The sequence below is a fragment of the Salvelinus namaycush genome, chromosome 33 (genome assembly GCF_016432855.1).
Source record: "Salvelinus namaycush isolate Seneca chromosome 33, SaNama_1.0, whole genome shotgun sequence".
Classification (NCBI taxonomy): Eukaryota; Metazoa; Chordata; class Actinopteri; order Salmoniformes; family Salmonidae; genus Salvelinus; species Salvelinus namaycush.
In genome coordinates this window covers 15,906,151-15,933,844 of record NC_052339.1, presented here as the reverse complement: position 1 = coordinate 15,933,844, position 27,694 = coordinate 15,906,151, and the positions used below count along the sequence as shown (strand labels likewise).

The 27,694-nt window shown below is 41.7% G+C and overlaps 1 protein-coding gene across 1 annotated transcript in view; it reads right to left on the bottom strand.

Moving 5' to 3' along the window:
• Positions 1-27,694, bottom strand: part of LOC120028146 (phospholipid phosphatase-related protein type 5-like) — a 72,870-nt gene that overhangs the window by 19,949 nt on the left and 25,227 nt on the right. The window contains exon 3 of the mRNA XM_038973347.1: positions 13,967-14,217. Coding sequence (XP_038829275.1) covers positions 13,967-14,217 — 251 coding nt within the window. The remainder of the gene's footprint in view (positions 1-13,966; positions 14,218-27,694) is intronic.

The window sequence follows — 27,694 nt, the reverse complement described above, 5'->3', positions numbered from 1 at the left end:
CCTCCTTACACCATTTGCACACACTGTATATAGACTTTTTCTATTGTGTTATTGACTGTACGTTTGTTAATTCCATGTGTAACTCTGTGTTGTTGTTTGTGTCGCTCTGCTTTGCTTTATCTTGGCCAGGTCGCAATTGTAAATGAGAACTTGTTCTCAACTGGCCTACCTGGTTAAATAAAGGTGAAATAAAAAATAAAAAATAAATGTGAACCATGCTTCGAACAAAAGACATAAGATTAAGAATTGTTGACTTGCATAAAGCTGGAAAGGGTTACAAAAGTACCTCTAAATGTCAGTCCATGGTAAGACAAATACTCAATAAATGGAGAAAGTTCAGCACTGTTGCTACTCTCCCTAGGAGTGGCCGTCCTGCAATGAAGACTGCAAGAGCACAGCGCAGAATGCTCAATGAGGTTAAGAAGAATCCTGGAGTGTCAGCTAAAGACTTACAGAAACCTCTGCTAACATCTCTGTTGACGAGACTACAATACATAAAACACTAAACAAGAATTGTATTCATGGGAGGACAGCATGGAAGAAGCCACTGCTGTCCAAAAAAAACATTGCTGCACGTCTGAAGTTCGCAAAAGAGCACCTGGATGTTCCACAGCGCTACTGGCAAAATATTCTGTGGCCAGATGAAACTAAAGTTGTCTTGTTTGGAAAGAACACACAACACTATATGTGGAGAAAAAAAGGCAAAGCACACCAACATCACAACCTCATCCAAACTGTAAACTATGGTGGAGGGAGCATCATGGTTTGGGGCTGCTTTGCTGCCTCAGGGCCTGGACAGCTTGCTATCATCGACAAGTTTATCAAGACATTTTGCAGGAGAATGTAAGGCTATCTGTCCGCGAATTGAAGCTCAACTTAAGTTAGGTGATGCAAAAGAACAACCACCCAAAAGAACAGAATGGCTTAAACAGAAGAAAATACGCCTTCTGGAGTGGCCCAGTCAGTCCTGACCCAACCCGATTGATTCTGTGGCATGACCTCAAGAGAACAGTTCACACCAGACATCCCAAGAATATTGTTGAACTGAAACAGTTTCGTAAAGAGGAATGGTCCAAAATTCCTACTGACCGTTGTGCAGGTCTGATCCACAACTACAGAAAACATTTGGTTGAGGTTATTGCTGCCAATGGAGGGTCAACCTGTTATTAAATTCAAGGGTTCACGTACTTTTTCCAACCTGCACTGTGAATGTTTATACGGTGTGTTCAATAAAGACATGAAAAATTATAATTGTTTGTGTGTTATTAGTTTAAGCAGACTGTGTTTGTCTATTGTTGTGACTTACATGTAGATGAAGATCAGATAAAATGTTATGACCAACTTATGCAGAAATCCAGGTAATTCTAAAGGGTTCACATACTTTTTCTTCAATCTAGCGAACCAGGCAACTAAAAGCAACTAAACAATGTTTTGGTTAATTTCTATCTTGTTAGCTAGATAGCCAGTTCAAATAATGACCATATCATATAGCTGAAATTAAGCTAATTTGTCTTCGTTGTTACAGAAAAATGAACTCACAACAAGATCATTATTTACAAGTTACTGGCAAGTTAATTACAGAAAATAGCTTATGGTTGCGAGTGTGACAAAATAAAAGCAGGGCATTCTAACTGAGAATGTTGTAACTTGGACACATTCTAATTGGCCTGACGTTATATCCTAATTTGACTTTAGTGCAGGTCATGTTGTTCTTCACATTACCGTCTCTGCTAAGCACACACTATATCAAATAAAATTAACATTTATTTGTCACATGCACAGGATACAGAAGATGTAAACAGTACAGTGAAATGGTTACTTGCATAGTCTTTTGTTTAGACATGTAGCTAGCTAGCTAAACATTATACAATGGGTGGGTCTAATCCTGGATGCTGATTGGTTAAAACTGCATTCCAGCCTGTGTCTATTCCACAAGTTACCACTGGCTAACGCTATGATGTTGAAATGCATATTTACTCGTTTCCATCTCACTGCGCAATCCACTGCCTCATCAGCCCAGCCAGGCAATTTATTAACTTGATCGCCACTATAAAAATCATCTATACATTATCTTCCATTTCTTTTAGACTAGCATTTGGTTTTCAATAGCGGAGATTTGTATAAACCTTGCTGTCTGTCTCTTCGACATTTGCAACATTGTTTCAATATTGAAATTCGATCTCCAGCTGTCCATAGTAATGAACATGTCGGGAGTCGGGATGAGAGAGACAGGCAGACAGCTTTTCTCAGCCAGTCGAAATCATGAATCAGCTGGCATCATTTTTATGGATCTATACAAAGAAATGTCAATAGCGAACAGGTAAAACGAAACGAATTGCAGTTAGTTCGCATACTTTCCAGCTTCAGTTTTAAGTGATTGTGTTAGCTGTGTTGTTGGCTAGCTCCTCCGAACAACAGTGTCCTGACGAGAGAGCATAATTGCACATCATTAGCTCATTGTTAAGGATATATCCAAATAAAATAGCTTAAACAAACACAAATGCAGCTACTTTGCTGTTATTCTGGCTGCATTGTGACTGTAAGTTAGCCGTAGTTGGCTAGCTAGCAAGGGATAAGATCGTTGCCAGTCAGTATGGCAATGGAACATTTAGAACGAACGACTGGGTCGCGTCCATAGATACAGAACAAAAAAACCTAATGACTGTGTTGCATCTCTGGCAACGGAACCGATAGAACGAATGACCAGCCGGCTTGGGTAGCATCCTTTGATTTGTGTCGGGACTATATTTTGTGGAAGGATGAAATAGTATTAATAAATTCATCAAAATAATATTTTTATAAAAATATGACAATCAGTATTTGAATATGTTGGTAACCCATTATACTAAAGTGAAATTGCCCTCGAAGCTGGTGTTTGGAGGATATATTGTCACGGGTGTTGTTAGGCCTGACATATTCCCAACTCATAATGTTACTACCCTGCATGAATCTGCTGGTAGCTAAAGCTAACCAACTAGCTAGGTTCAATGTTAGCTAGCTAGCTAACATTATGCTATAACTAGCAATGCAAATGGCTGCCCTTAGTTTGAAGATGTAATCCGGAGACAGGTGTTTTATACAACAGCCTTTTTCTGTGTGTTATTTTTTAGACTCCCTCCGCATTATTTGCAATCAAACGTCAGAATTTTCTCAATTTCCTTTGCTATCATACTCTTCATCCACCGGGCAGTCCACTGATTTCAAAATCGGGTCCTCCAGAAAGTGGAGAGCATTAGCAACACTTATGCAATTCTTCTAAATATCTTTCAAAATAACCATGTTAGAAAGGATTACCTACACATACTGAGCAGCACATGTTAGATACAGAAGCGCGCTACATGGCAGACCAATCCGAACTCATCTCTTGGCATGTCCAGCCCATTCATTATCTTAGCCAATCATGGCTAGCTGGAAAGTTCCTGTCTTTTTCCATGGCTAAACCAACTAGGCTTGTAATTTAACAATTGTATTCGTATTTACAAATGGCATACACGTTTGTTATTAAGGCCCATGAAAGTTGAAATGTTCCAGAAGGCATTTCTGCAAAAAAATGCATTTCGACAAAAATACACGTTTACATTCAAATGTTTCTCCTGTAAAGTAGTGATGCACACATACGCCTAGTTTTTCCTGAAACGAGTCACATTTTCTTGTTTTACAGCCTGAATTTAAAAATGTTTAAATGTAGTTTTTTTGTCACTGGTCTACACACAATACACAATAATTTGAATGTGGAATTATGTTTTCAATAAATGTTTACAAATTAATAAAAAATGAGTCAATAAGTTTTCAACCCTTTTGTTATGGCAAGCCTAAATAAGTTCAGGAGTAAAAATGTGCTTAACAAGTCACATAATAGGTTGCATGGACTCACTCTGTGTGCAATAATGGTTTAACATGATTTTTAAATGACTACCCCATCTCTGTACCCCACACATACAATTATCTGCAAGGTCCCTCAGTCGAACAGTGAAATCCAAGCACAGATTCAACCACAAAGACCAGGGAGGTTTTCAAATGGTTTGCAAAGAAAGGCACCTATTGGTAGATGGCTAAAAAAAGAAGCAGACAATGAATATTCCTTTGAGCATGGTACAGTTATTAATTGGATGGTGTATCATGGTGGATGGTGTATCAATACGCCCAATCACTACAAATATATAGGTGCCCTTCCTAAGTCAGTTTCCGGAGAGGAAGGAAACCGCTCAGGGATTTCCCCAATGGTGATTTTAAAACAGTTAACGAGTTTAATGGCTTTGATAGGAGAACACTGAGGATGGATTAACAACATTGTAGTTAGTCCACAATACTAACATACAGTGGTTCCTCCTTTAAAAGTTGCATCGTACTGCGGCGCAGCTTGCATGGTGCCGCAGAATTCTATGGCATGTTATTTAAATGTGAACCACTGGTACCATTAATGCTTGTTAGTGCTAGTTTGACCACCAGAGGGCATCTTTGAGAAGCATTTGATAGCCTTCAATAATGGCTTTACTAGAGAATGTGGACACGCAGGAGACTGGGATTCAATTCCCCGACGACGGGGGCGGGGGGGGGGGGGGGGGGGGGGGGGGGCGGGGCTGGGGTGATGAGTAGGTTGTCCCTTTAAATAAGAATTTGTTCTTAACTGATTTCATATGTGTTATTTCATAGTTGTGATGTCTTCACTATTATTCTACAATGTAGAAAATAGTAAAAATAAAGAAAAACCCTGGAATGACTAGCTGCCCAAACTTTTATTGGTACTTGCTTAATTAATTTGATTAATATTATGGTGTTTCTATTCCAAGAAAAACGAAAAAAAAACCTTCCGTCAGGATGGTACGGAAAATATTGGTGCTGTACAACGTGACGGTCGGGAGTACAGTACTGGGCTATTTAGCTAAAGAATCCCTGTGTCGTGCGGGCACCTGGGAGACCGGGGTTCAATTCCCCGACAGGGAGGAAGGAGTAGGCAGTCCTTGTAAATAAGAATTTGTTCTTAACTGACTTGCCTAGTTTAAATAAAGGTTACACTAAGAGTATAGCATTTCTACACCCTAATGTTCTAATTCTAATCTAACCAATACCCAAACAGAGATTCAGTGAAAATAAAAATCTCATTGATTTATCAAGACCAGTCCCCATGCTTGTCTCAGAGCAGTGTGAAACGGTGCTAAAATAGTTGTAGGCTATTGCTTCTAACTTCAATATGCTCTTTAAATAAATAAGACCTACACCACTTTTAACAGCACATGACTCAACACTAGTGAGACTCATGTCGCCTACGGTAGGCCTACAGTATATCGAAAAATATGATGTGACTCTCCGCCAATAATTACATATAGAGGATTGGAGTATATGTCTGTAATTCAGTTACATTTATTCCCATAGTAATTCGTTATGGATCCATAACTAAATGAACATCGGCATTTTGAAAGAGTATTTATATCATCATTTTGTTAACGAAAACATAAAGATGCCATTATTAGTTACATTGTTTAGTTTGAACGTGCAGACTGGCACTAATAACAGAACAGCGGGAATGTTTCCCTTGTCAGCGCCATTATTAGTGCAATGCCACTTAAAGTGTTGCCAGTGTGGCGGGGTGGCAAGGTCGGTCTTCTGTGTGCGGCTCTGCGGCCCATCCCGTGCCCCCTGCCCTCGTGCCTTGAACCTCGCGCTTTTTCAGTGGATACAGCTGGAGAACTGCAAGGCAATCCCATTGTGCGCCACTCGGGAGTCATGAATAATATGACCAATATATATTGTCCTGCTAATAACAGGGTTAATAATATATCTGTGAGAATATCCAACAGGCTTTTAAATCATTCTAAATTAATAATAATAATCACTTTGTTTAAAAAAGAACAATATTTGGAGATGATTTTGTTTTCAAATAATGTAAAATGAGCGAGAAAATGACCATTCTTGAACATGGGGTGAGACATTGTTACTAATTTGAAAATAAAGCCAGTATGTTATTTAGAATTATTTCTGTTTTTAGAGGGAGAGAAACCAAAAACCTACAATCATCTCATAGGTCTCCCAGTTGAGGGGGGCACGGGTATTGAACCAGCATCTGTAGCAACACAGCATCTTAGACCATTGCGCCACTCAGACGCCGTATAACGTGAACGGTCGGGAGTGGCCTACACTACTACAGTAAGACCAAAATAATCCTAACAAAATAATAAAAACTTTAGTGTAATAACAGTTTTAGTAAGTAATACTGAAGTCGTGCACAATTATCAGTTTCTATTTAGGTTTATGTCGCCCATTCATTGTCAGTTAGAGACACAGCAGGACCCAAAAGCATAATCAGTGTTCTAACTCCCCCTTGTGCTGGTCTGGAGCAATGAAGTGGTGACGCAGGGTACCGTACTGAACCACAAATTACCTCTAAGTCCCACAGTGTAAATTCAAATTTTTTAAAGGAGTAACCACTGTAAATGACAGAGTGAAAAGAAGGAAACCTGTACAGAATACAAATATTCCAAAACATGCATCCTGTTTCCAATAAGGCACTAAAGTAATACTGCAGAAAATACAAAGCGTTATGTTTGGGGCAAATCCAACACAACACATCACTGAGTACCACTTTTCATATTTTCAAGCATGGTGGTGGCTGCATCATGTTATGGGTAAGATTGTCATTGACAAGGACTAAGGAGTTTTTTAGGATAAAAATAAATGGAATAGAGCTAAGCACAGGCAAAATCCTAGAGGAAAACTTGATTCAGTATGCTTTCCGACAGACACTGGGAGACAAATTCACACTGGAGTTTCTTACCAAGACGCACGCCATTGAATGTTCCTCAGTGGCCTAGTTACAGTTTTGACATAAATCATCTTGAAAATCTATGGCAAGACTCAAAAATGGCTGTCTAGCAATGATCAACAACCAACTTCACACATCTTGAAGAATAAAAAAAAGATAACGATATATGTGTGTTTTATTTTGTATAAAAAAATATATATGTTTGACTTTTTATTCCACTTTGACATCACACAGTATTTTGTGTAATGGATTTAATTTTCTTTTTTTTGTCAATGACAAATAAATGAAAATCAAATCAATTTTAATCCCATTTTGTAACGTTCTGAAGGTACTGTATGCCTTAAGATGATCTAACCCATCACAGATAAGAAAATCTGACAGAGTTTGATCTGGGAAGTGTATTCCCCTGTAGCTGTAGTCTGCAGTGACGTTAGGATTCCCTATGAAAGACCGCCATCAGACTGTGGTCCTCTGAACAGGACTCATATGTACCTGTTGTCTCAGTGTATGAGTGCTGATCTAGGATCAGTTTTCCCTTTAATGTCCTACTCCAGTCTTTCTCATAGCCAAATAATTCAAATGATATATTTTAAATATATCAATATGTTTGTCATGATCTTCTGTCATGTTATATCTTCTGTCATGTTTACTATAGAATACTAGAGTACTTACTATAGTATTCTGTAGTAAACTTTAATATACTGAAGAATACTATACTACACACTGAAGTATTCCTTGATCATGTGTAGTTGTTACTATAGAATGTTGTAGTATACTGTAGAATACTATAGTAAATACTACAGTATTATCTGCAAAAACTCTGAAGTAAATATTACAGTAATGTCCACAAAAACACTACAGTCTGCAAAAACATTACACTTTTTTAGCTATAGTAAATACTACAGTATTTAATGTGCATATACCTTGTCAATTTCCCTATCCCATATCCCAATTTGTGCCACCTATAAGTGAGGAACTTATATTCCATGTATAGACCATATCTTGTGTTCCCTACAGGTTATAGATTTGCAGACTGAAGCTGTTTCTGAAAAGGCACCTTATTCCCAATATAGTACACTACTTTTTACCAGGGCATTCCTGTGCTTATTACTGTAATTCACCCTCAAATCATTCAACTAGCAGCACTTTCCAGAGTGAGTAGGGGGAATCAGCAGGATCATCTTTAAATAAAGTAACAGGCTTTGTCTGCTAGCATTCAGTGAAGGATATTCTTTTAAGCGGAATTTGATCAACCAGCCAAAACATTGTGTCCAAATCTGATATTCGTAGCAAAGATTTTTTTAAAGAAATCCAAGAATCAGTCAACACTGTTCCAGTGTGTTTGTGCATGTTAGTGAGTGTGTGTGTGCACGTGTGTGCGTGTGGACGAGTGCTTTCTGCTTTCTGGCTTCTGTGTGTAGGCTTATTGGAGCTGATGAACAGAATCTGATTCTCTGCAGCATGCTGTGTCTGCCTTCCTGCACATCTGCATTCCAAATGCAGGTAGTCAAGGGTGATGATGTCGCTACTACTGCAGGCTAGTCAGGTGAGTATACAGTCACCTCCAAAATGATTGGCACCCTTGATAAAGATTAACAAAAAAGACAGTTTAAAATAAATAATACAAATAACTAGCTATATTGTAAGGTCAATTCTACAGTATTTCAACTAAATGTTTCAAGGACAAAATTACATGTATTTAAGTATTTTGTTATTGTAGTGTGGACAATAATATATGTACTCTCTAAAAACAATATACGGAGAAAATGTTTTTATGTATTTGTTCTTTTTTTCTTTTTATGTTTAGCTCACGTAATATCATTTTATTTATGTATTAATGTGTGTGTAATAGAATAAATGTGTCAAACGAATATAGACATTAATAAATGCATTTCTATAGCTTCCAAGAGCTTTTTTACAATACAGGAGGAAAATAAATACAATCAAATTGTATTTGTCACACGCTTCGTAAACAACAGGTATAGACTAACAGAGAAATGCTTACTTACGGGTCCTTTTTCAGCAATGCAGAGAGAAAGATAACTGCCAGGTCACTGAACTCCTCCATATAGGCTGTCTCGTTTTCAGTTGTCGGTGATCAGGCCTACCACCATCATGTCATCAGCAAAGTTGATGATGATGTTAGAGTTGTGCGTGGCCAGTACAGGAGGGGGCTAAGCACAAACCCCTGAGGGGTACCCGTGTTGATGGTCAGCGTGGTGGATGTGTTGTTGCCTGCCTTCACCGCATGGGGGCGGCCCGTCAGGAAGCCCAGGATCCAGTTGCAAAGGGAGGTGTTCAGTCCCAGGGTCATGAGCTGAGTCGTCGTAACAGTTTTGGATGCTACAGACATTTATGTGAGAAGACCAATTTTTGGGATGTCTCGTGGTCTGACAAGCACCACTCTAGCTCTGTCACCGTTCACCACATATGCGAAGGGCATTTTCAGTGGATGCGGTGGATTGAGATGCAGCCCATGCTAAAAAACATATCACTAGTGTAAACAGACAGATTTTGATAAGGATCTTCGTATTATGTTAACTAGATCTATGTGGGGGTGTGACCATTGTAGGCTATGGGTTAATGGGCCATCAGCAGGACAATAGAATCTCTGAGAGCATGTGAGAAGTCATGATGGTGTGCTAAATGACAGCAGTGCTGACAAAGTTTTATCAAATTGTCACACCCTGGCCTTAGTATTCTTTGTTTTCTTTATTATTTTAGTTAGGTCAGGGTGTGACATGGGGAATGTATGTGTTTTTTGTAGTGTCTAGGGTGGTTGTAAGGTTTAGGGGGTTTATTAGAGTAGTTGGGTTTATGTTTAGTATAGAAGTCTAGCTGTGTCTATGGTTGCCTGAATGGTTCTCAATCAGAGACAGATGTCATTAATTGTCTCTGATTGGGAGCCATATTTAAGGCAGCCATAGGCACTAGGTTTTTGTGGGTAATTGTCTGTGTCTATGTTGCATGTTTGCACTTAGTCTTTTGATAGCTTCACGTTCGTCTGTTTGTTGTTTTGTTTCGTTGTCCTTCTTCCAATTAAAGAGAAGATGTATTTTCCACACGCTGCGCCTTGGTCCTCTCTCTCTCCCATTGACGATCGTGACAGAATTACCCACCTAAATCGGACCAAGCGGCGTGTCAAGCGGCAACAGGACCCACCTACACAGGATTTCTGGACATGGGAGGACGAATTGGATGGTAAGGGACCTTGGGCTCAACCAGGAGAATATCGCCGCCCCAAAGCTGAGCTGGAGGCAGCGAAAGCAGAGAGGCGGCGATATGAGGAGGCAGCACGGAAGCAAGGCTGGAAGCCCGTGAGTACAACCCAAAATTTTCTTGGGGGGGGGCTAAGAGGTAGTGGGCCGAGGGCAGGTAGGAGACCTGCGCCCACTTCCCAGGCTAACCGTGGAGAGCGAGAGTATGGGCAGACACCGTGTTACGCAGTAGAGCGCATGGTGTCTCCTGTACGCGTGCATAGCCCGGTTCGGTACATTCCAGCTCCACGTATCGGCCGGGCTAGATTGAGCGTTGAGCCGGATGTCATGAAGCCGGCCCAACGCATCTGGCCACCAGTGCGTCTCCTCGGGCCGGCTTACATGGCACCAGCCTTACGCATGGTGTCCCCGGTTCGCCTACATAGGCCGGTGCGGGTTATTCCACCTCCCCGCACTGGTCGGGCGACGGGGAGCATACAACCAGGTAAGGTTGGGCAGGCTCAGTGCTCAAGGGAGCCAGTACCCCTGCACGGTCCGGTATTTCCGGCGCCACCTCCCCGCCCCAGCCCAGTACCACCAGTGCCTACACCACGCACCAGGCTTCCAGTGCGTTTCCAGAGCCCTGTTCCTCCTCCACGCACTAGCCCTATGGTGCGTGTCTCCAGCCCATTACCACCAGTGCCTACACCACGCACCAAGCCTCCTGTGTGTCCTCAGAGTCCTGTGCGTCCTGTTGCTGCTCCCCGCACTAGCCTAAAGGTGCGTGTCCTTAGCCCGGTACCTCCAGTTCCGGCGCCACGCACCAGGCCTATAGTGCGTCTCAGCCGGCCAGAGTCTGCCGTCTGCCCAGCGGCGCCTGAACTGCCCGTCTGCCCAACGCCGTCTGAACTGTCCGTCTGCCAAGCGCCGCATGAACTGCCCGTCTGGACTGAGCCTTCAAAGCCGCCCGTCTGCCATGAGCCTTTAGAGCCGTCCGCCAGACAGGAGCCGCTAGAGCCTTCCGCCAGACAGGATCAGCCAGAGCCTTCCGCCAGACAGGATCAGCCAGAGCCATCCGTCTGCCAAGCGCCATCTGAGCCATCCGTCTACCAAGCGCCATCTGAGCCATCCGTCTACCAAGCGCCATCTGAGCCATCCGTCTACCAAGCGCCATCTGAGCCATCCGTCTACCCAGCGCCATCTGAGCCATCCGTCTACCCAGCGCCATCTGAGCCATCCGTCTACACAGCGCCATCTGAGCCATCCGTCTACCCAGCGCCATCTGAGCCATCCGTCTGCACAGAGCCATTAGAGCCGCCCGTCTGTCCCGAGCCGTCAGAGCCGTTAGTCAGTCAGGATCTGCCAGAGCCGCCAACCAGACAGGATCTGCCAGAGCCGCCAACCAGACAGGATCTGCCAGAGCCGCCAACCAGACAGGATCTGCCAGAGCCGCCAACCAGACAGGATCTGCCAGAGCCGCCAACCAGACAGGACCAGCCAGAGCCGCCAGCCAGACAGGACCAGCCAGAGCCGCCAGCCAGACATGACCAGCCAGAGCCGCCAGCCAGACATGACCAGCCAGAGCCGCCAGCCAGACATGACCAGCCAGAGCCGCCAGCCAGACATGACCAGCCAGAGCCGCCAGCCAGCCAAGACCAGCCAGAGCCGTCAGCCAGCCAAGACCAGCCAGAGCCGTCAGCCAGCCAGGATCCGCCAGAGCCGTCAGCCAGCCAGGATCCGCCAGAGCCGTCAGCCAGCCAGGATCCGCCAGAGCCGTCAGCCAGCCAGGATCCGCCAGAGCCGTCAGCCAGCCAGGATCCGCCAGAGCCGTCAGCCAGCCAGGATCCGCCAGAGCCAGCCAGCCAGGATCCGCCAGAGCCAGCCAGCCAGGATCCGCCCCTCAGTCCGGAGCTGCCGTCCTTCAGTCCGGAGCTGCCCCTTATCCCGGGGCTGCCCCTTATCCCGGGGCTGCCCCTTATCCCGGGGCTGCCCCTTGTCCCGGTGCTGCCCCTTGTCCCGGTGCTGCCCCTTGTCCCGGTGCTGCCCCTTGTCCCGGTGCTGCCCCTTGTCCTGCTGAGGCCTATTATTTTAGGTGGGGGTATTTGGAGGGTGGCCATTTGGAGGAGGCTACCAAAGCGGGTATGGACAATGGTGGAGTGGGGGCCACGTCCCGCACCCGAGCCGCCGCCATGATGGGGCCCACCCCGGACCCTCCCCTTTCTATGTCAGTTTGTGCGGTCGGAGTCCGCACCTTTGGGGGGGGGTATTGTCACACCCTGGCCTTAGTATTCTTTGTTTTCTTTATTATTTTAGTTAGGTCAGGGTGTGACATGGGGAATGTATGTGTTTTTTGTAGTGTCTAGGGTGGTTGTAAGGTTTAGGGGGTTTATTAGAGTAGTTGGGTTTATGTTTAGTATAGAAGTCTAGCTGTGTCTATGGTTGCCTGAATGGTTCTCAATCAGAGACAGATGTCATTAATTGTCTCTGATTGGGAGCCATATTTAAGGCAGCCATAGGCACTAGGTTTTTGTGGGTAATTGTCTGTGTCTATGTTGCATGTTTGCACTTAGTCTTTTGATAGCTTCACGTTCGTCTGTTTGTTGTTTTGTTTCGTTGTCCTTCTTCCAATTAAAGAGAAGATGTATTTTCCACACGCTGCGCCTTGGTCCTCTCTCTCTCCCATTGACGATCGTGACACAAATGTCCTCTTTTTAGTTGATAAAGTAATCCCAAATGTAATCAGCTGTTTTTAAGAATGTCACTGTAATCCTAATTTAAAAAATTGTAATCCAGGCTGATTACAGTTACTTCATTTTTGTAAATCGGATCACACCAATCCAAAATCAAATCTAGAATCGGCTTTCTATTTCGCAACAAAGCCTCCCTCACTCACGCCGCCAAATTTACCCTAGTAAAACTGGCCATCCTACCGTTCCTTGGCTTCTGCGATGTCATCAACACAATATAGCTTCCAATACTCTACTCAGCAAACTGGATGCAGTCTATCACAGTGCCATCCGTTTTGTTACAAAAGCCCCTTATACCACCCACCACTGCGACCTGTATGCTCTAGTCGGCTGGCCCTCGCTACATATTCGTCACCAGACCTACTGGCTCCAGGTCATCTATAAGTCTTTGCTCGGTAAAGCTCTGCCTTATCTCAGCTCACTGGTCACCATAACAACACCCACCCGTAGCACGCTCTCCAGCAGGTATATCTCACTGGTCATCCCCAAAGCCAACACCTCCTTTGGCCGCATTTCCTTCTAGTTCTCTGCTGCCAGTGACTGGAACGAATTGCAAAAATCGCTGAAGCTGGAGACTTATATTTCCCTCACAAACTTTAAACATCAGCTATCTGAGCAGGTTACCGATCGCTGCAGCTGTACATAGTCCATCTGTAAACAGCCCACCCACCCTTCAGACCAAAACAATATAGAGAAAGTTGATCTACATACTGTGTGGGTAATGGAACAAATTTGATTGAAAAAAGTGAAATATCAAATGTGAAATCTTCAAACAATTGCATCTTACCCTCAGACACTCTTCGACCAATGAAAGGCTGCGACTCGAAACCAGCGTCCAAAACAAAAACAACATTTTGAGACATGACAGCCTAGGCCAATCTGACAAGAATTGATGAACAGATTACACAGGTTTAGAGACTACCAGGATATATTTTGCAGTGTTCTTCGCATCTAGTCTGACTCATAGCCATCAAAGAACTCCAGCTCATCCAAGACCGGCATCTATTGGGCCTACTCACTAAATCCACTTCAATCATTAAGATGTTCAAAAGCCTGTCCCTCACAGAATCTTGGAATTACCCTTTCACGCCTAGATGTCCCAGCGATGTCTATACAGTTCCGAAAGCCTACTTTGTATTTCTATTACTACTATATAATCCTAATATGTATTCCATAGTTATTACATGTAATTAGTGAGCAGTTGTAACAGGGACTCACTCACTCTCTCAACATGTATCTTTGGTACATAGGTTCCTACTCACCGCGAGATAGAGAGCTGCGTAGACGCTGAGAGCAGCCTCTTTGGAGGGGAAGGTTTTACGTGCACGCAGGATATCCTCCTGGTTCCCGGTGCAGGCCTCTTGGTGGCTGATGTAGCGCAGGGCGTGCTGGCAGCCCAGGGCCGTGAAGTTGGGCTTACACACCGTCAGGAAGTGGGGGGACAGGTTGCCCGTCACCACCTGGCCCGCGTTTACAAAGATGTCCACAGTGAACAGCCCGAACGTGTACACTCCTGAAGAGAGAGCGAGATATACCTGTTAGAGGCTGAACGTGTACACTCCTGGAGAGAGAGAGATACCTGTTAGAGGCTGAAAATGTACACTCCTGGAGAGAGAGAGACACCTGTTAGATGCTTAACGTGTACACTCCTAGAGAGAGCGGGCGATGGATTTGGCCTAGATTCTGGTTATCAGTTGTCATACTGTGTGGATAGATTGATGAAGTCTGCAACGGAAAGGAGGTCTAAAAGGACACTCATCACACATTATTGAAGGCACACTGAAAGGCAGAAAGATATACACTACCGTTCAAAAGTTTGGGGTCACTTAGAAATGTCCTTGTTTTTGAAAGAAAAACACATTTTTTGTGGACTTTTAATGGAGTCGCCTCTTCGCTGTTGACGTTGAGACTGGTGTTTTGCGGGTACTATTTAATGAAGCTGCCAGTTGAGGACTTGTGAGCCGTCTGTTTCTCAAACTAGATACTCTAATGTACTAATGTACTCCAACGCTCTAAACACTAGGCTACCTGCCGCACCTGCCGCACCTAATGTACTTGTCCTCTTGCTCAGTTGTGCACCGGGGCCTCCCACTCCTCTTTCTATTCTGGTTAGAGCCAGTTTGCGCTGTTCTGTGAAGGGAGTAGTACACAGCGTTGTACGAGATCTTCAGTTTCTTGGCAATTTCTCGCATGGAATAGCCTTCATTTCTTAGAACAAGAATAGACTGACGAGTTTCAGAAGAAAGTCCTTTGTTTCTGGCCATTTTGAGCCTGTAATCGAACCCACAAATGCTGATGCTCCAGATACTCAACTCGTTTAAAGGCCAGTTTTATTGCTTCTTTAATCAGCACAACAGTTTTCAGCTGTGCTAACATAATTGCAAAAGGGTTTTCTAATGATCAATTAGCCTTTTAAAATGATAAACTTGGATTAGCTCACACAACGTGCCATTGGAACACAGGAGTGATGGTTGCTGATAATGGGCCTCTGTACGCCTATGTAGATATTCCATTAAAAATCTGCCGTTTCCAGCTACAAGTCATTTACAACATTAACAATGTCTACACTGTATTTCAGATACATGTTATGTTATTTTAATGGACAAAAAAAATGTGCTTTTCTTTCAAAAACAAGGACATTTCTAAGTGACCCCAAACTTTTGAACGGTAGTGTATATATATATATATATATATATACACTGCTCAAAAAAATAAAGGGAACACTTAAACAACACAATGTAACTCCAAGTCAATCACACTTCTGTGAAATCAAACTGTCCACTTAGGAAGCAACACTGATTGACAATAAATTTCACATGCTGTTGTGCAAATGGAATAGACAAAAGGTGGAAATTATAGGCAATTAGCAAGACACCCCCAATAAAGGAATGGTTCTGCAGGTGGTGACCACAGACCACTTCTCAGTTCCTATGCTTCCTGGCTGATGTTTTGGTCACTTTTGAATGCTGGCGGTGCTTTCACTCTAGTGGTAGCATGAGACGGAGTCTACAACCCACACAAGTGGCTCAGGTAGTGCAGTTCATCCAGGATGGCACATCAATGCGAGCTGTGGCAAAAAGGTTTGCTGTGTCTGTCAGCGTAGTGTCCAGAGCATGGTGGCGCTACCAGGAGACAGGCCAGTACATCAGGAGACGTGGAGGAGGCCGTAGGAGGGCAACAACCCAGCAGCAGGACCGCTACCTCCGCCTTTGTGCAAGGAGGTGCACTGCCAGAGCCCTGCAAAATGACCTCCAGCAGGCCACAAATGTGCATGTGTCAGCATATGGTCTCACAAGGGGTCTGAGGATCTCATCTCGGTACCTAATGGCAGTCAGGCTACCTCTGGCGAGCACATGGAGGGCTGTGCGGCCCCACAAAGAAATGCCACCCCACACCATGACTGACCCACCGCCAAACCGGTCATGCTGGAGGATGTTGCAGGCAGCAGAACGTTCTCCACGGCGTCTCCAGACTCTGTCACGTCTGTCACATGTGCTCATGTGCTCAGTGTGAACCTGCTTTCATCTGTGAAGAGCACAGGGCACCAGTGGCGAATTTGCCAATCTTGGTGTTCTCTGGCAAATGCCAAACGTCCTGCACGGTGTTGGGCTGTAAGCACAACCCCCACCTGTGGACGTCGGGCCCTCATACCACCCTCATGGAGTCTGTTTCTGACCGTTTGAGCAGACACATGCACATTTGTGGCCTGCTGGAGGTCATTTTGCAGGGCTCTGGCAGTGCACTTCCTTGCACAAAGGCGGAGGTAGCGGTCCTGCTGCTGGGTTGTTGCCCTCCTACGGCCTCCGCCACGTCTCCTGATGTACTGGCCTGTCTCCTGGTAGCGCCTCCATGCTCTGGACTCTACGCTGACAGACACAGCAAACCTTTTTGCCACAGCTCGCATTGACGTGCCATCCTGGATGAGCTGCACTACCTGAGCCACTTGTGTGGGTTGTAGACTCCGTCTCATGCTACCACTAGAGTGAGAGCACCGCCAGCATTCAAAAGTGACCAAAACATCAGCCAGGAAGCATAGGAACTGAGAAGTGGTCTGTGGTCACCACCTGCAGAACCATTCCTTTATTGGGGGTGTCTTGCTAATTGCCTATAATTTCCACCTTTTGTCTATTCCATTTGCACAACAGCATGTGGAATTTATTGTCAATCAGTGTTGCTTCCTAAGTGGACAGTTTGATTTCACAGAAGTGTGATTGACTTGGAGTTACATTGTGTTGTTTAAGTGTTCCCTTTATTTTTTTGAGCAGTGTATATATATATATATATATATATATATATATATAGAGAGAGAGAGAGAGAGAGAGAGAGAGAGAGAGAGAGAGAGAGAGAGAGAGAGAGAGAGAGAGAGAGAGAGAGAGAGAGAGAGAGAGAGAGAGAGAGAGAGAGAGAGAGAGAGAGAGAGAGAGAGAGAGAGAGAGAGAGAGAGAGAGAGAGAGCGATAACAATGGGTAATGAAACACTGTTTTACCTGTGGAGAGAGATATTTAAATAAAAGGAGACAGAGAGATGGTTAAATAACATGCTGTAATGAAAGTGACCTTTCTTATATTTTGAGACAACCCCTGCATGATTCCAAATGCTGTAAATATCACATTATGTCTGAAAGTAGGAGTAGAAATTACTAGTCTCTTCTCACAGATGCAAATTCCTAGCACGCTAGCAACAACCCTGTGTGCCAAACATAAGCAAAACGACATTCTCCTCACGACAGAGCTTTGTTTCTAGAATTGTGTGAGGACGCATAAAGCAGTGTGATGCTCAAACACACAGGAGTGACATCAGATCCCTTAATAAAACAATATCCTCAAAGCACATCTCCCAGCTGAACCTACCAACACACACACACACACACACACACACACACACACACACACACACACACACACACACACACACACACACACACACACACACACACACACACACACACACACACACACACACACACACACACACACACAACGGAAATGTGTCACTGAGCCAAAAGACATGTGGAGACACCAGTGCCCATGACTATTGCTCTTAAACCAACACAGGCAGAGTCAGTGTGTCATAGGGCTCTCCAAAGGAGAGGAGATCCTTATAGCTCTGTCTTTCACTCTAAATCTCCACAAACAAGCTCTCGCTAGACACACAGCCAGAGACAAAGCCGGCAGGAGGACGCATTATATGCTGCAGCAACAATGGGGAGCTTTTGCAATCACTGTCAAGACTCTGTGTTTCTGCATCTTAATGTGTCTTTCAGTTTTGAAACCCACTTAGCTGGAAGAGCAGAGAGGCAAGTCTTCGTTATTGTTGAGAGTGTCATTCTGTTTTTTTCTCTGTCATATTCCAGTCACCTCAGTCTCTTCTTCTTTACTCTTTCTTAAAGGGAACGAGGGAGCTGAGATGAGAGGAGGGGGTGACAGAAGATGCTGACAGACACATTTATACTTCAGTCAGATGTATTGTTTCAACAGTGACTCACTAGATGAGCATTTGGCAGAGGATTTTAGAAGACATTAGCCTGACATTGTCCCACTTAGCAGCAAAAAATAAGCAGGGTTGACTGTCCATGGAAATGGCTACGTTTGGAGTTTGGTTTAATGACAGAAATACGTAGCTAGCGAAACTAATTCCTTAGCTGGCACTGTAGACGGGGCGGAAATCGTACTCTTATTAAGCAGATACATGAAATTCGATTTGCACGGTTCAATAAAAAAGCAAAAACGTCAAAGGCTTTATCTTTTCAGTGTCATTGATCCCATTTCTTGTCATCAGCATGCGTGTGGTGGGTGGGAGGTGAATAGGAAGGCTGGGTGGGTAAAGGCTGTGTAGCCTTGAAAACTTTCATGCTGACTGAGGTTTCACTGCATCAGACTGCAGCAATAGGACAGGCTCTGGAATTAGATCAAAGGTGCAGGTGCAATGGCTCACTGACTGTCTCTCACACACACACACACACACACACACACACACATACACACACACACACGTACACTATCGTTCAAAAGTTTGGGATCACTTAGAAATGTCCTTGTTTTTGAAAGAAAAGCAAATCTTTTGTCTATTAAAATAACATCAAATTGATCAGAAATACAGTGTAGACATTGTTAATGTTGTAAATGACTTTTGTAGCTGGAAACGGCTGATTTTTAATGGTATATCTACATAGGCGTACAGAGGCCCATTATCAGCAACCATCACTCCTGTGTTCCAATGGCATGTTGTGTTAGCTAATCCAAGTTTATCATTTTAAAAGGCAAATTGATCATTAGAAAACCCTTTTGCAATTATGTTAGCACAGCTGAAAACTGTTGTGCTGATTAAAGAAGCAATAAAACTGGCCAACTTTAGACTAGTTGAGTATCTGGAGCGTCAGCATTTGTGGGTTCGATTACAGGCTCAAAATGGCCAGAAACAAAGGACTTTCTTCTGAAACTCGTCAGTCTATTCTTGTTCTGAGAAATGAAGGCTATTCCATGCGAGAAATTGCCAAGAAACTGAAGATCTCGTACAACGCCGTGTACCACTCTCTTCACAGAACAGTTGTTACAAACTGGCTCTAACCAGAATAGAAAGAGTGGGAGGCCCCGTTGCATAATAGCTGTCCAAAACAAAGCAGGCCATTGAGGAGAACAATGACATCTTTGCCAATGTGGCATCCATCAGCCTACTAACAATCGGCCGCATTTTGAAGAGGCACCAGGTATGTATGAAACACATTTACCTGGTGCCTTTTGAGAGAAACAGCGACCAGGTGAAACAACTGCGGGCCGAGTATGTTCAGGTACAGCACCATATACTGTATTACTGTTACTATTTGAAGTACATGCTACTTTTGTACTATCACAAGTATATATGTGTTGATGAAGCAGGCTTCAACCTGGCCAAAACTCAGGCCGTGGGCGGAAACTCATCGGCCAACGCGCGACCTTCCAAGTGCCTGGACAACGTGGGGGAAACATCTACATGTGAACAGCTACAGTATGTCTAAAGATGGTGCGGTAAGACATAGACCAATGAAATTGAGCAGGCCTGTCAAGGTGAAGGGGTCACATACAATGCATTCGGAAAGTATTCAGACCCCTTGACTTTTTCCACATTTTGTTACGTTACAGCCTTATTCCAAAATGTATTAAATCGTTTTTTTCACTCATCAATCTACACAAATATTATAAAAAATGTAAAACTTTAATATAAGATTTACATAAGTATTCAGACCATTTTTCTCAGTACTTTGTTGAAGCACATTTGGCAGCGATTACAGCCTCAAGTTTTCTTGGGTATGATGCTACAAGCTTGGCACACGTGTATTTGGGGAGTTTCTCCCATTCTTCGCTGCAGATCCTCTCAAGCTGTCAGGTTGGATGGGGAGCGTCGCTGTACAGCTATTTTCAGGTCTCTCCAGAGATGTTAGATTGGGTTCAAGTACGGGCTCTGACTGGGCCACTCAAGGACATTCAGGGACATGTCCCGAAGCCACCCCTGCGTTGTCTTGGATGTGTACTTAGGGTCATTGTCCTTTTGGAAGGTGAACCTTCGCCCCAGTCTGAGGTCCTGACCGCTCTTGAGCAGGTTTTCATCAAGGATCTCTCTGTACTTTACTCCGTTCATATTTCCCTCGATCCTGACTAGTCTCCCAGTCCCTGCCGCTGAAAAACATCCCCAAAGCATGATGCTGCCACCACCATGCTTCACCGTAGGGATGGTGCCAGGTTTCCTCCAGACGTGACGCTCGGCATTCAGGCCAAAGAGTTAAATCTTGGTTTCATCAGACCAGAAAACCTGCCCCCATACTCTCCTTTCCGCAACCCTATTGTGGAATTTTTTGCAGCATGGAGGTGGAAGGTGTACGATTGCCGTCCACATGAGAGTGCCACCCTCCTACTGGCCATGGATGACGCATGCGACAACATCAATGCAGACCAATGTCAAGCTTGGATTCGCCATGCCAAAAGGTGCATAAACATTGAGGACATTCACTGCGATGTGGTTGAGAATTGATGGCCAAATGCTCAAGACAGGCTTGAAGCAAATTAATCAAATCAAATCAACTCAGATTTATTTATATAGCCCTTCTTACATCAGCTGATATCTCAAAGTACTGTACAGAAACCCAGCCTAAAACACCAAACAGCAAGCAATGCAGGTGTAGAAGCACGGTGGCTAGGAAAAACTCCATAGAAAGGCCAAAACCTAGGAAGAAACCTAGAGAGGAACCAGGCTATGAGGGGTGGCCAGTCCTCTTCTGGCTGTGCCGGGTGGCGATTATAACAGAACATGGCCAAGATGTTCAAATGTTCATAAATGACCAGCATGGTCAAATAATAATAATCACAGTAGTTGTCGAGGGTGCAGCAAGTCAGCACCTCAGGAGTAAATGTCAGTTGGCTTTTCATAGCCGATCATTAAGAGTATCTCTACCGCTCCTGCGGTCTCTAGAGAGTTGAAAACAACAGGTCTGGGACAGGTAGCACGTAATGCGTGCTAAATGTTAAATGCTTATGTTTTATTTTCATTCATTTAATTTGTTTAATTTCATTTCTTACATTTGATTACAGACAGTACACCTATGTTGCAATTATATCAGAATTATTTTGGGGGAATAAATGATTGTAGAGGATGTCTTCATTGATCACATCTTTGATTACACATTGGATAGATAATATGGAATTACATATTTTCTGTCAATTTTGTTGGGTAACGTAAGTGTATTGCCTAATTGGAAAACGGTGTAATCTACTGTAATGTACAGTACTGTAGCATATCACTTTCAGCACTTCTAAGGGCGAAATGAAACGCGGATCAAACATTGTTATATTTATTTATTTATTTATTAATTCAGGGGGTGGATCAGCTTTAATATTGCGGATAGATTGTAGCTTCCATCAATGTAATTGTCTGCATCATTTCCAATCCCCCATATATTTTTGGGGTAAATATATATATATTTATATACATACACATACCCACATATATATATATATATATATAAACATGCATACATATACATATACAAATATACATACCTATATATAAATACATATTGTTTTAAAATATATTTTCCTTTATTATTCCCCGCACACCCTACCACCCCACCCGTTATTGGAGTAAACTAATAAACAATAACACTTAGGCTTCTACTTCCAGCTTATACATACTATATACATTTTACGGACACAACCTATTTTACAATAGTTATATTTTGTTTGTTTTCAGACCTAGCCTTCCTCTATTTCTGATGTCCATCCAGTTTGATTTATATTTTCCATATATTTTTAACTGTGCTATTTCACAAAAGTTCTGAACCTATATGCATTTTAAAGACACAGTATATTTTACATTTGTTATCTTGTTGTTATTAGTCCCACCCTTCAGCTCCATTCAACCCCTCCCATTTATCTCTTAACACTGTCGTGTCTTTGGCTATGCCAGATTAATTGCTATGACATGCTATTCTATAAAATAATTTCTCCGTAATTAATATTACCTGATTGAACTAATCAGGTAAATGTAATTAACTAGAGAGGGACACCACGAAATAATATTTATAGAGCTGTTATCTTCCGAATAAACTCTTAAAGATTTAGTAATATTTTACATCCATAGCAGTCACATTAATCGTCATTTTATTCAGTCTCATCTGAAAGTGGTAAATCCTTGGTTATCTGCAAGAATCCTGGCTAACAAGTTGAATCAGCAATACAAAATTGGGTTTAATTATTTATTTACTAAATACCTAACTAATCACACAGAAACACACATACACAATTAAATCATAACTTGATTACAAAGTGCCGTCATAAAGAAAAACGTCCCTAGCGGGCGGAATAGATATGACAGCTTGTTACACAAAGGGAATGGGCTGAGTTTTAGTGAAAGAGCGGGAGACTGGAACATAGGCGAAGCTGTACCATCGTAAATACCGTATCTTATGCATTCTAAATTACCGCCCATTTGAAAAAGGAAAATGCAATAAATATTTACTCTGAGCTGCGCTTCAGTAGGTTGGTGGTAGATGGAAGACCGTATCGCCAACCCGCGTCCTCTGTCCTTTGAAGAATGTCTCTGGTGGTCACTGGATACGTTGGAGTAACGTCGTGTGTAGTAGACGGGATACTCTGACTGTCCTTCCTAACCTACGTTTGTAGCAGCTGTTGCTAACTCAACGGCTAGGAGGTATCACTTCTGTAGTGAATACGAGTTCAAAGTTCATACCATTTACAACCAAAGTCCATGCTGATGTTGGCTTAGTTCTGTAGTTATTATCTGAACCATTCTGACATCGGATCGTCATCCTAAATGTACCCGGAACAGGAAGTTATATTTTTGTCAATGGCTTTTATAGTGGAGGGAGAGGGGTGTGTCTGAAAAGTTTATAACCCATGTCTCTTCACAGGGGCGGGCCCCTAGTTGAGCAGAAGCCCAAATTTATGAAAATCCAAATCTCTCATTTGGAAGCTAAAATTACATTTAATCTCTTCACAAATAATTTCATATTCAAACATTTGAATTAAACAACAATTCCATGTGAATCCGATACCTCTGACGTTTAGACTTTCCACAGTAGAGTTTATGTCATTCTATCATTGATGAGAATGTGTCAGAGGGCAACCGAACTGACATAATATACCTTAAGTACCACCGCATATGTTCAGTTGGTCGGATTACCAGAATATAGTTCATTTCCCCCCACTTCTGATGTTCCCAGAATCTCTATGTTAACCAAGGGGTTTTCTTATGTCACATCAGTTATAGTAGGGAGAGGGAAAAGGGGGGAAAGAGGTATTTATGACTGTCATAAACCTACCCCTAGGCCAACGTCATGACAACACCATCCATATTAGATTTCTATTTGACATATATTTTTCAACCATGCTGTGTTGCTTCACAAAAGTTCTGAACCTTTCTATTCTCATAGTTTATAAAGATTGTAAATTAAAGAAAACATTTTTTGATAAAAGTATTATTATATTATTGATCGATTGACTATGACTTTTCAAATCACCCAGTAGTGCTATCTGTAGCGTTAGCTCCAGGTAAATGTTGTATTTCTTCAGCCATTCCTGGACCTATGACCAAAAACAAGCTACATATGGACAGTACCAAAATAAATGATCCAAATGACTCTGCCTCCTCGCAACAAAATCTGCAGAGCTGGGAAGGTTGTATCCCCCATATATATATATATATATATACCCATATATACTGTATAACATTTTTTTGGTTGCAAGAATTTAGTATAACAATTTAAATTGAAAAATTCTAAGTTTCGAATCTGGCATCATGTTGTGTGTCAATTTATAAACCATGTGCCATGGAATTGGTACATCGAAAATCTCTTCTCAACTATTTTGCAATCTATATAGCACTGCTGTCAATTATTTGGTCCTTAAATGAAACTGGTATATATTTTTATTTAGCACAATTTTCTTTCATGCAATTTTGGTCTTTAAGACAGACAAGTTCCTTACTTTTTCCCCCTTCCACTTGCCTCTTCCATTTTTGCGGTAATGCTGCAATTAGTTGGTTGCAATTTTGGGTAGAGCATACATTTCCATGTTTGTAATAGCTGCAAGTGTGACAAAACTCCACCAGTCCTATTTATGATATAATTTACAAAGATTAAACCTTTTTTTTTAATCGAAAAAAAATAAAATTATGTTTGAGTTTAACCACAATATTTGTTGTATTATTTATTCTGTCTTTTCTGGTGGATTAAACTGAAATTGCAACCAACTTTCTATGGCTTCTTTAAAAATAAAGATATTTTGGAGATAATTTCATTTTCAAATTACCGAAAGTGAGCGATTGTAATCTGAATAAAAGGAAAAAGGCCATTCTTGAACATGACATTCTTACTAATTTGCTAGAGAACCTATTCGGATTTAGGTATAACCTATGTATGACTGACACCTTTAATGAGAGGTCTAATGCTTAAATATTTCATCATTTCTGCCATCCGAATTCATAATCATTCTATAAATAGGCCCTTTTAATTTTGTCTGGCTTGCCATTCCAAATAGAATATATTTGCTCATGTAATTTAAGGTCGCTAGGTGTAGGCAAAACCATAAGCAAATAGGTCAACTGTGATATGACTAAAGAGTTAATCAGAGTGTTTTTTCTACAAATAGACAGGTATTTTCCTTTCCATGGTAGCAAGATCTTATCAATTTTTGCTAACTTTCTATTAAAATGTATTGGAGTGAAATAATTTCTTTCTTTCAGGGATATGTATACCGAATATGTCCACATCCCCATCAGATCATATTGGTAAACTACACGGTAATGTAAAAGCTGTATTTTTTGAGAATCCAATACGTAATATAGTACACTTATCATAATTTGTTTTTAATACAGAGAGGTTAGAAAAAGTATCTAGATCCTCTAAACATCAATTGCACAATGACACCTTTGTTTTTAAGCCTTGGATTTCTAATCCCTTAATATTATTATTGGATCTGATTTTGATCAGCTAACATTTCGATGGCAATAATAAATAGATATGCCGATAGTGGACAACCTTGTTTTACTCCTCTTGACAGTTTAAAACTTTCTGAGATGTAGCCATTATTTACTATTTTACACCTAGGGTTATTATACATAACTTTAACCAGTTTTATAAGAGATTCTCCAAAATTGAAATATTCCAGGCATTTATATATAAACTCGTCGTACCAAAGGCCTTTTCAAAGTCAGATTTGAATACCAGGCCTGGTTTCCCAGAAATGTCATTGTGTTCTATTGTTTACACTTGTCTTATATTATGTCCAATGTACATGATGTCCATGTAAAAAACCTGCCTGATTAGGATGAATAATATCCGACAATAACTTTTTAATTCTATGCGCTAAGCATTTAGCTAGACTTTTATCATCACAACACTGAAGTGTAAGACGCCTCCAATTTATTTTATGGATTGGATCTTTATATTTACCACTTGGATCCTGTTTCAGTAATAATGAAATCAGATCTTCTTGTTGAGTGTCCGATAGTCTACTATTTATATAGGAGTGGTTAAAACATGCTAATAACAGTCCTCTGAGTATATAAAAAAAGTTTGGTATACCTCCACTGGTATGCTATCCAGCCCTGGAGTTTTCCCTGACTTAAAGGCTTTAATTGCATCAAGAAGTTCCTCCTGTGTAATTTGGCCTTCACATTAGTTTTTCTGTACAGATGTTAATTTTACATTATTAATAAGGAAAAAATTCATACAATCAGCTACGGTTAGTGGAGATAGAGGAGACTGAAACAAAAACATATGCTTAAAGTGCTTTACATCCTCTTTCAACATATCATTTGGTGAATCATGGGTGACTTCATCATTTGTAACAAGTTTCAGTAAATTATTTTTGGTAGCATTTCTATGTTGAAGATTAAAAAAGAATGTGGTGCATTTTTCCCCATATTCCATCCAGTTCGCTTAATTTTTTAATAATATATTACACTGGATCTTTCTTTAATAAGTTCCTCCATTTCTTTTAGTTTTTTTTCTCTAACTTACTCTGAGCCTCTGTGGTACAGTTTTTATTGCTATCTATCTGTACTGTTAGTCCTTGCATTTCCTTTGTTAATATGGACTCTTTTGACCTAAATTGCTTTTGTTTTATAGATGAGTACTGAGTGCATGGCCTCTAAAGGCACATTTAAAAGTGTACCATACAATAATAGGATCTGCTGTACCTATGTCATGTCGGAAAAAGTCAGTTATAAATGATTCTGTCCTAGTTAAAAACAACGTATCATCTAGTAGGCTTTGATTAAATTTCCAATATCCTTGCCCATGTGGAAATTCTGTAAGAGTAATATGTATGCCAATTATGTGATGGTCCGACCGCATTCTGTCCCCTATCAACACTCTTTTTTTAAACTTTTGGTGCCAGAGAGAATGACATAAGAAAGTAATCAAGCTTGATTGAGCCTCCACCATGTATATCTCACTAGGTCAGTGTATTTAAGCCTCCATATATTCACTAATTCCAATATATCCATGACATTCATGATTCCCTTAAGTGCATGAGGGTGATAGTTTGTTGTGTGATTGCCTTTATGGTCCATAGCGGTATTTAAAACCATATTATAATCTCCCACCATAATATGGTCTTGTATTGCTTGTAGGGTTGATAAATTATTATATATATTAGCATGGATCATCATTATTTGGACCGTAAAGGTTAATAAGCCATATCTGTTTATGGTCCAATAATATATTTAAAATCATCCATCTACCTTGAGGATCTGTTTGGACAATTTGCACATTTGGATCAAAATTACTGTTAATTAATAGCATCACCCCTTTTGAATTTCTGTTCCCATGGGAGAAACATATTTCGCCCCCCAGTTTCCTACACAACTAAAACGAGTTTCCTGGAAACAATAGATATTATATTTCTTCTCTTTTAGCCAGGTAAATACTGACCGTCTTTTCTTATTATCTACTAAACCATTACAATTATAACTGGCTATACTTATTTCACCATTTACCATTATGAAATAGAAGTTTCAAATCTATTTATCATAATATATGTTTGTAAACTCACCATTAAAAAGTACCATAGTGATTGAGTGTCCATATAGCTATAACATGATATTTGCATTGCTACTAAGTAAACCTCCAATTTGTCCCCGCTATTCTAGCCGCTAAAACCCCTCCCCATCCCGAGTTGGGTTGTCATCCCAGTGACCGACAGACCACCCCCGACCCCCTGGATCCCATGGCCCCCGAGAGACCGGGACCCATCCTTTTGAAAAGAGCACACAGTGCCACCCACAGAACAGAAGCAGATCAGCTTTTCCATCGCCCTCACCTCGACTTGTATTTTATAAAGCTATTAAAAATTATATATATACAGTATATATATATAACAACTGCTTATCTTAACTTCCATAAGTACCAACAAATATTTGTAATAGTGTAGGTAGTTTTGTTACCTCTTACCAGTATTGCCATTATAAAAATTACATTTTGGCAAGCAATTATTATT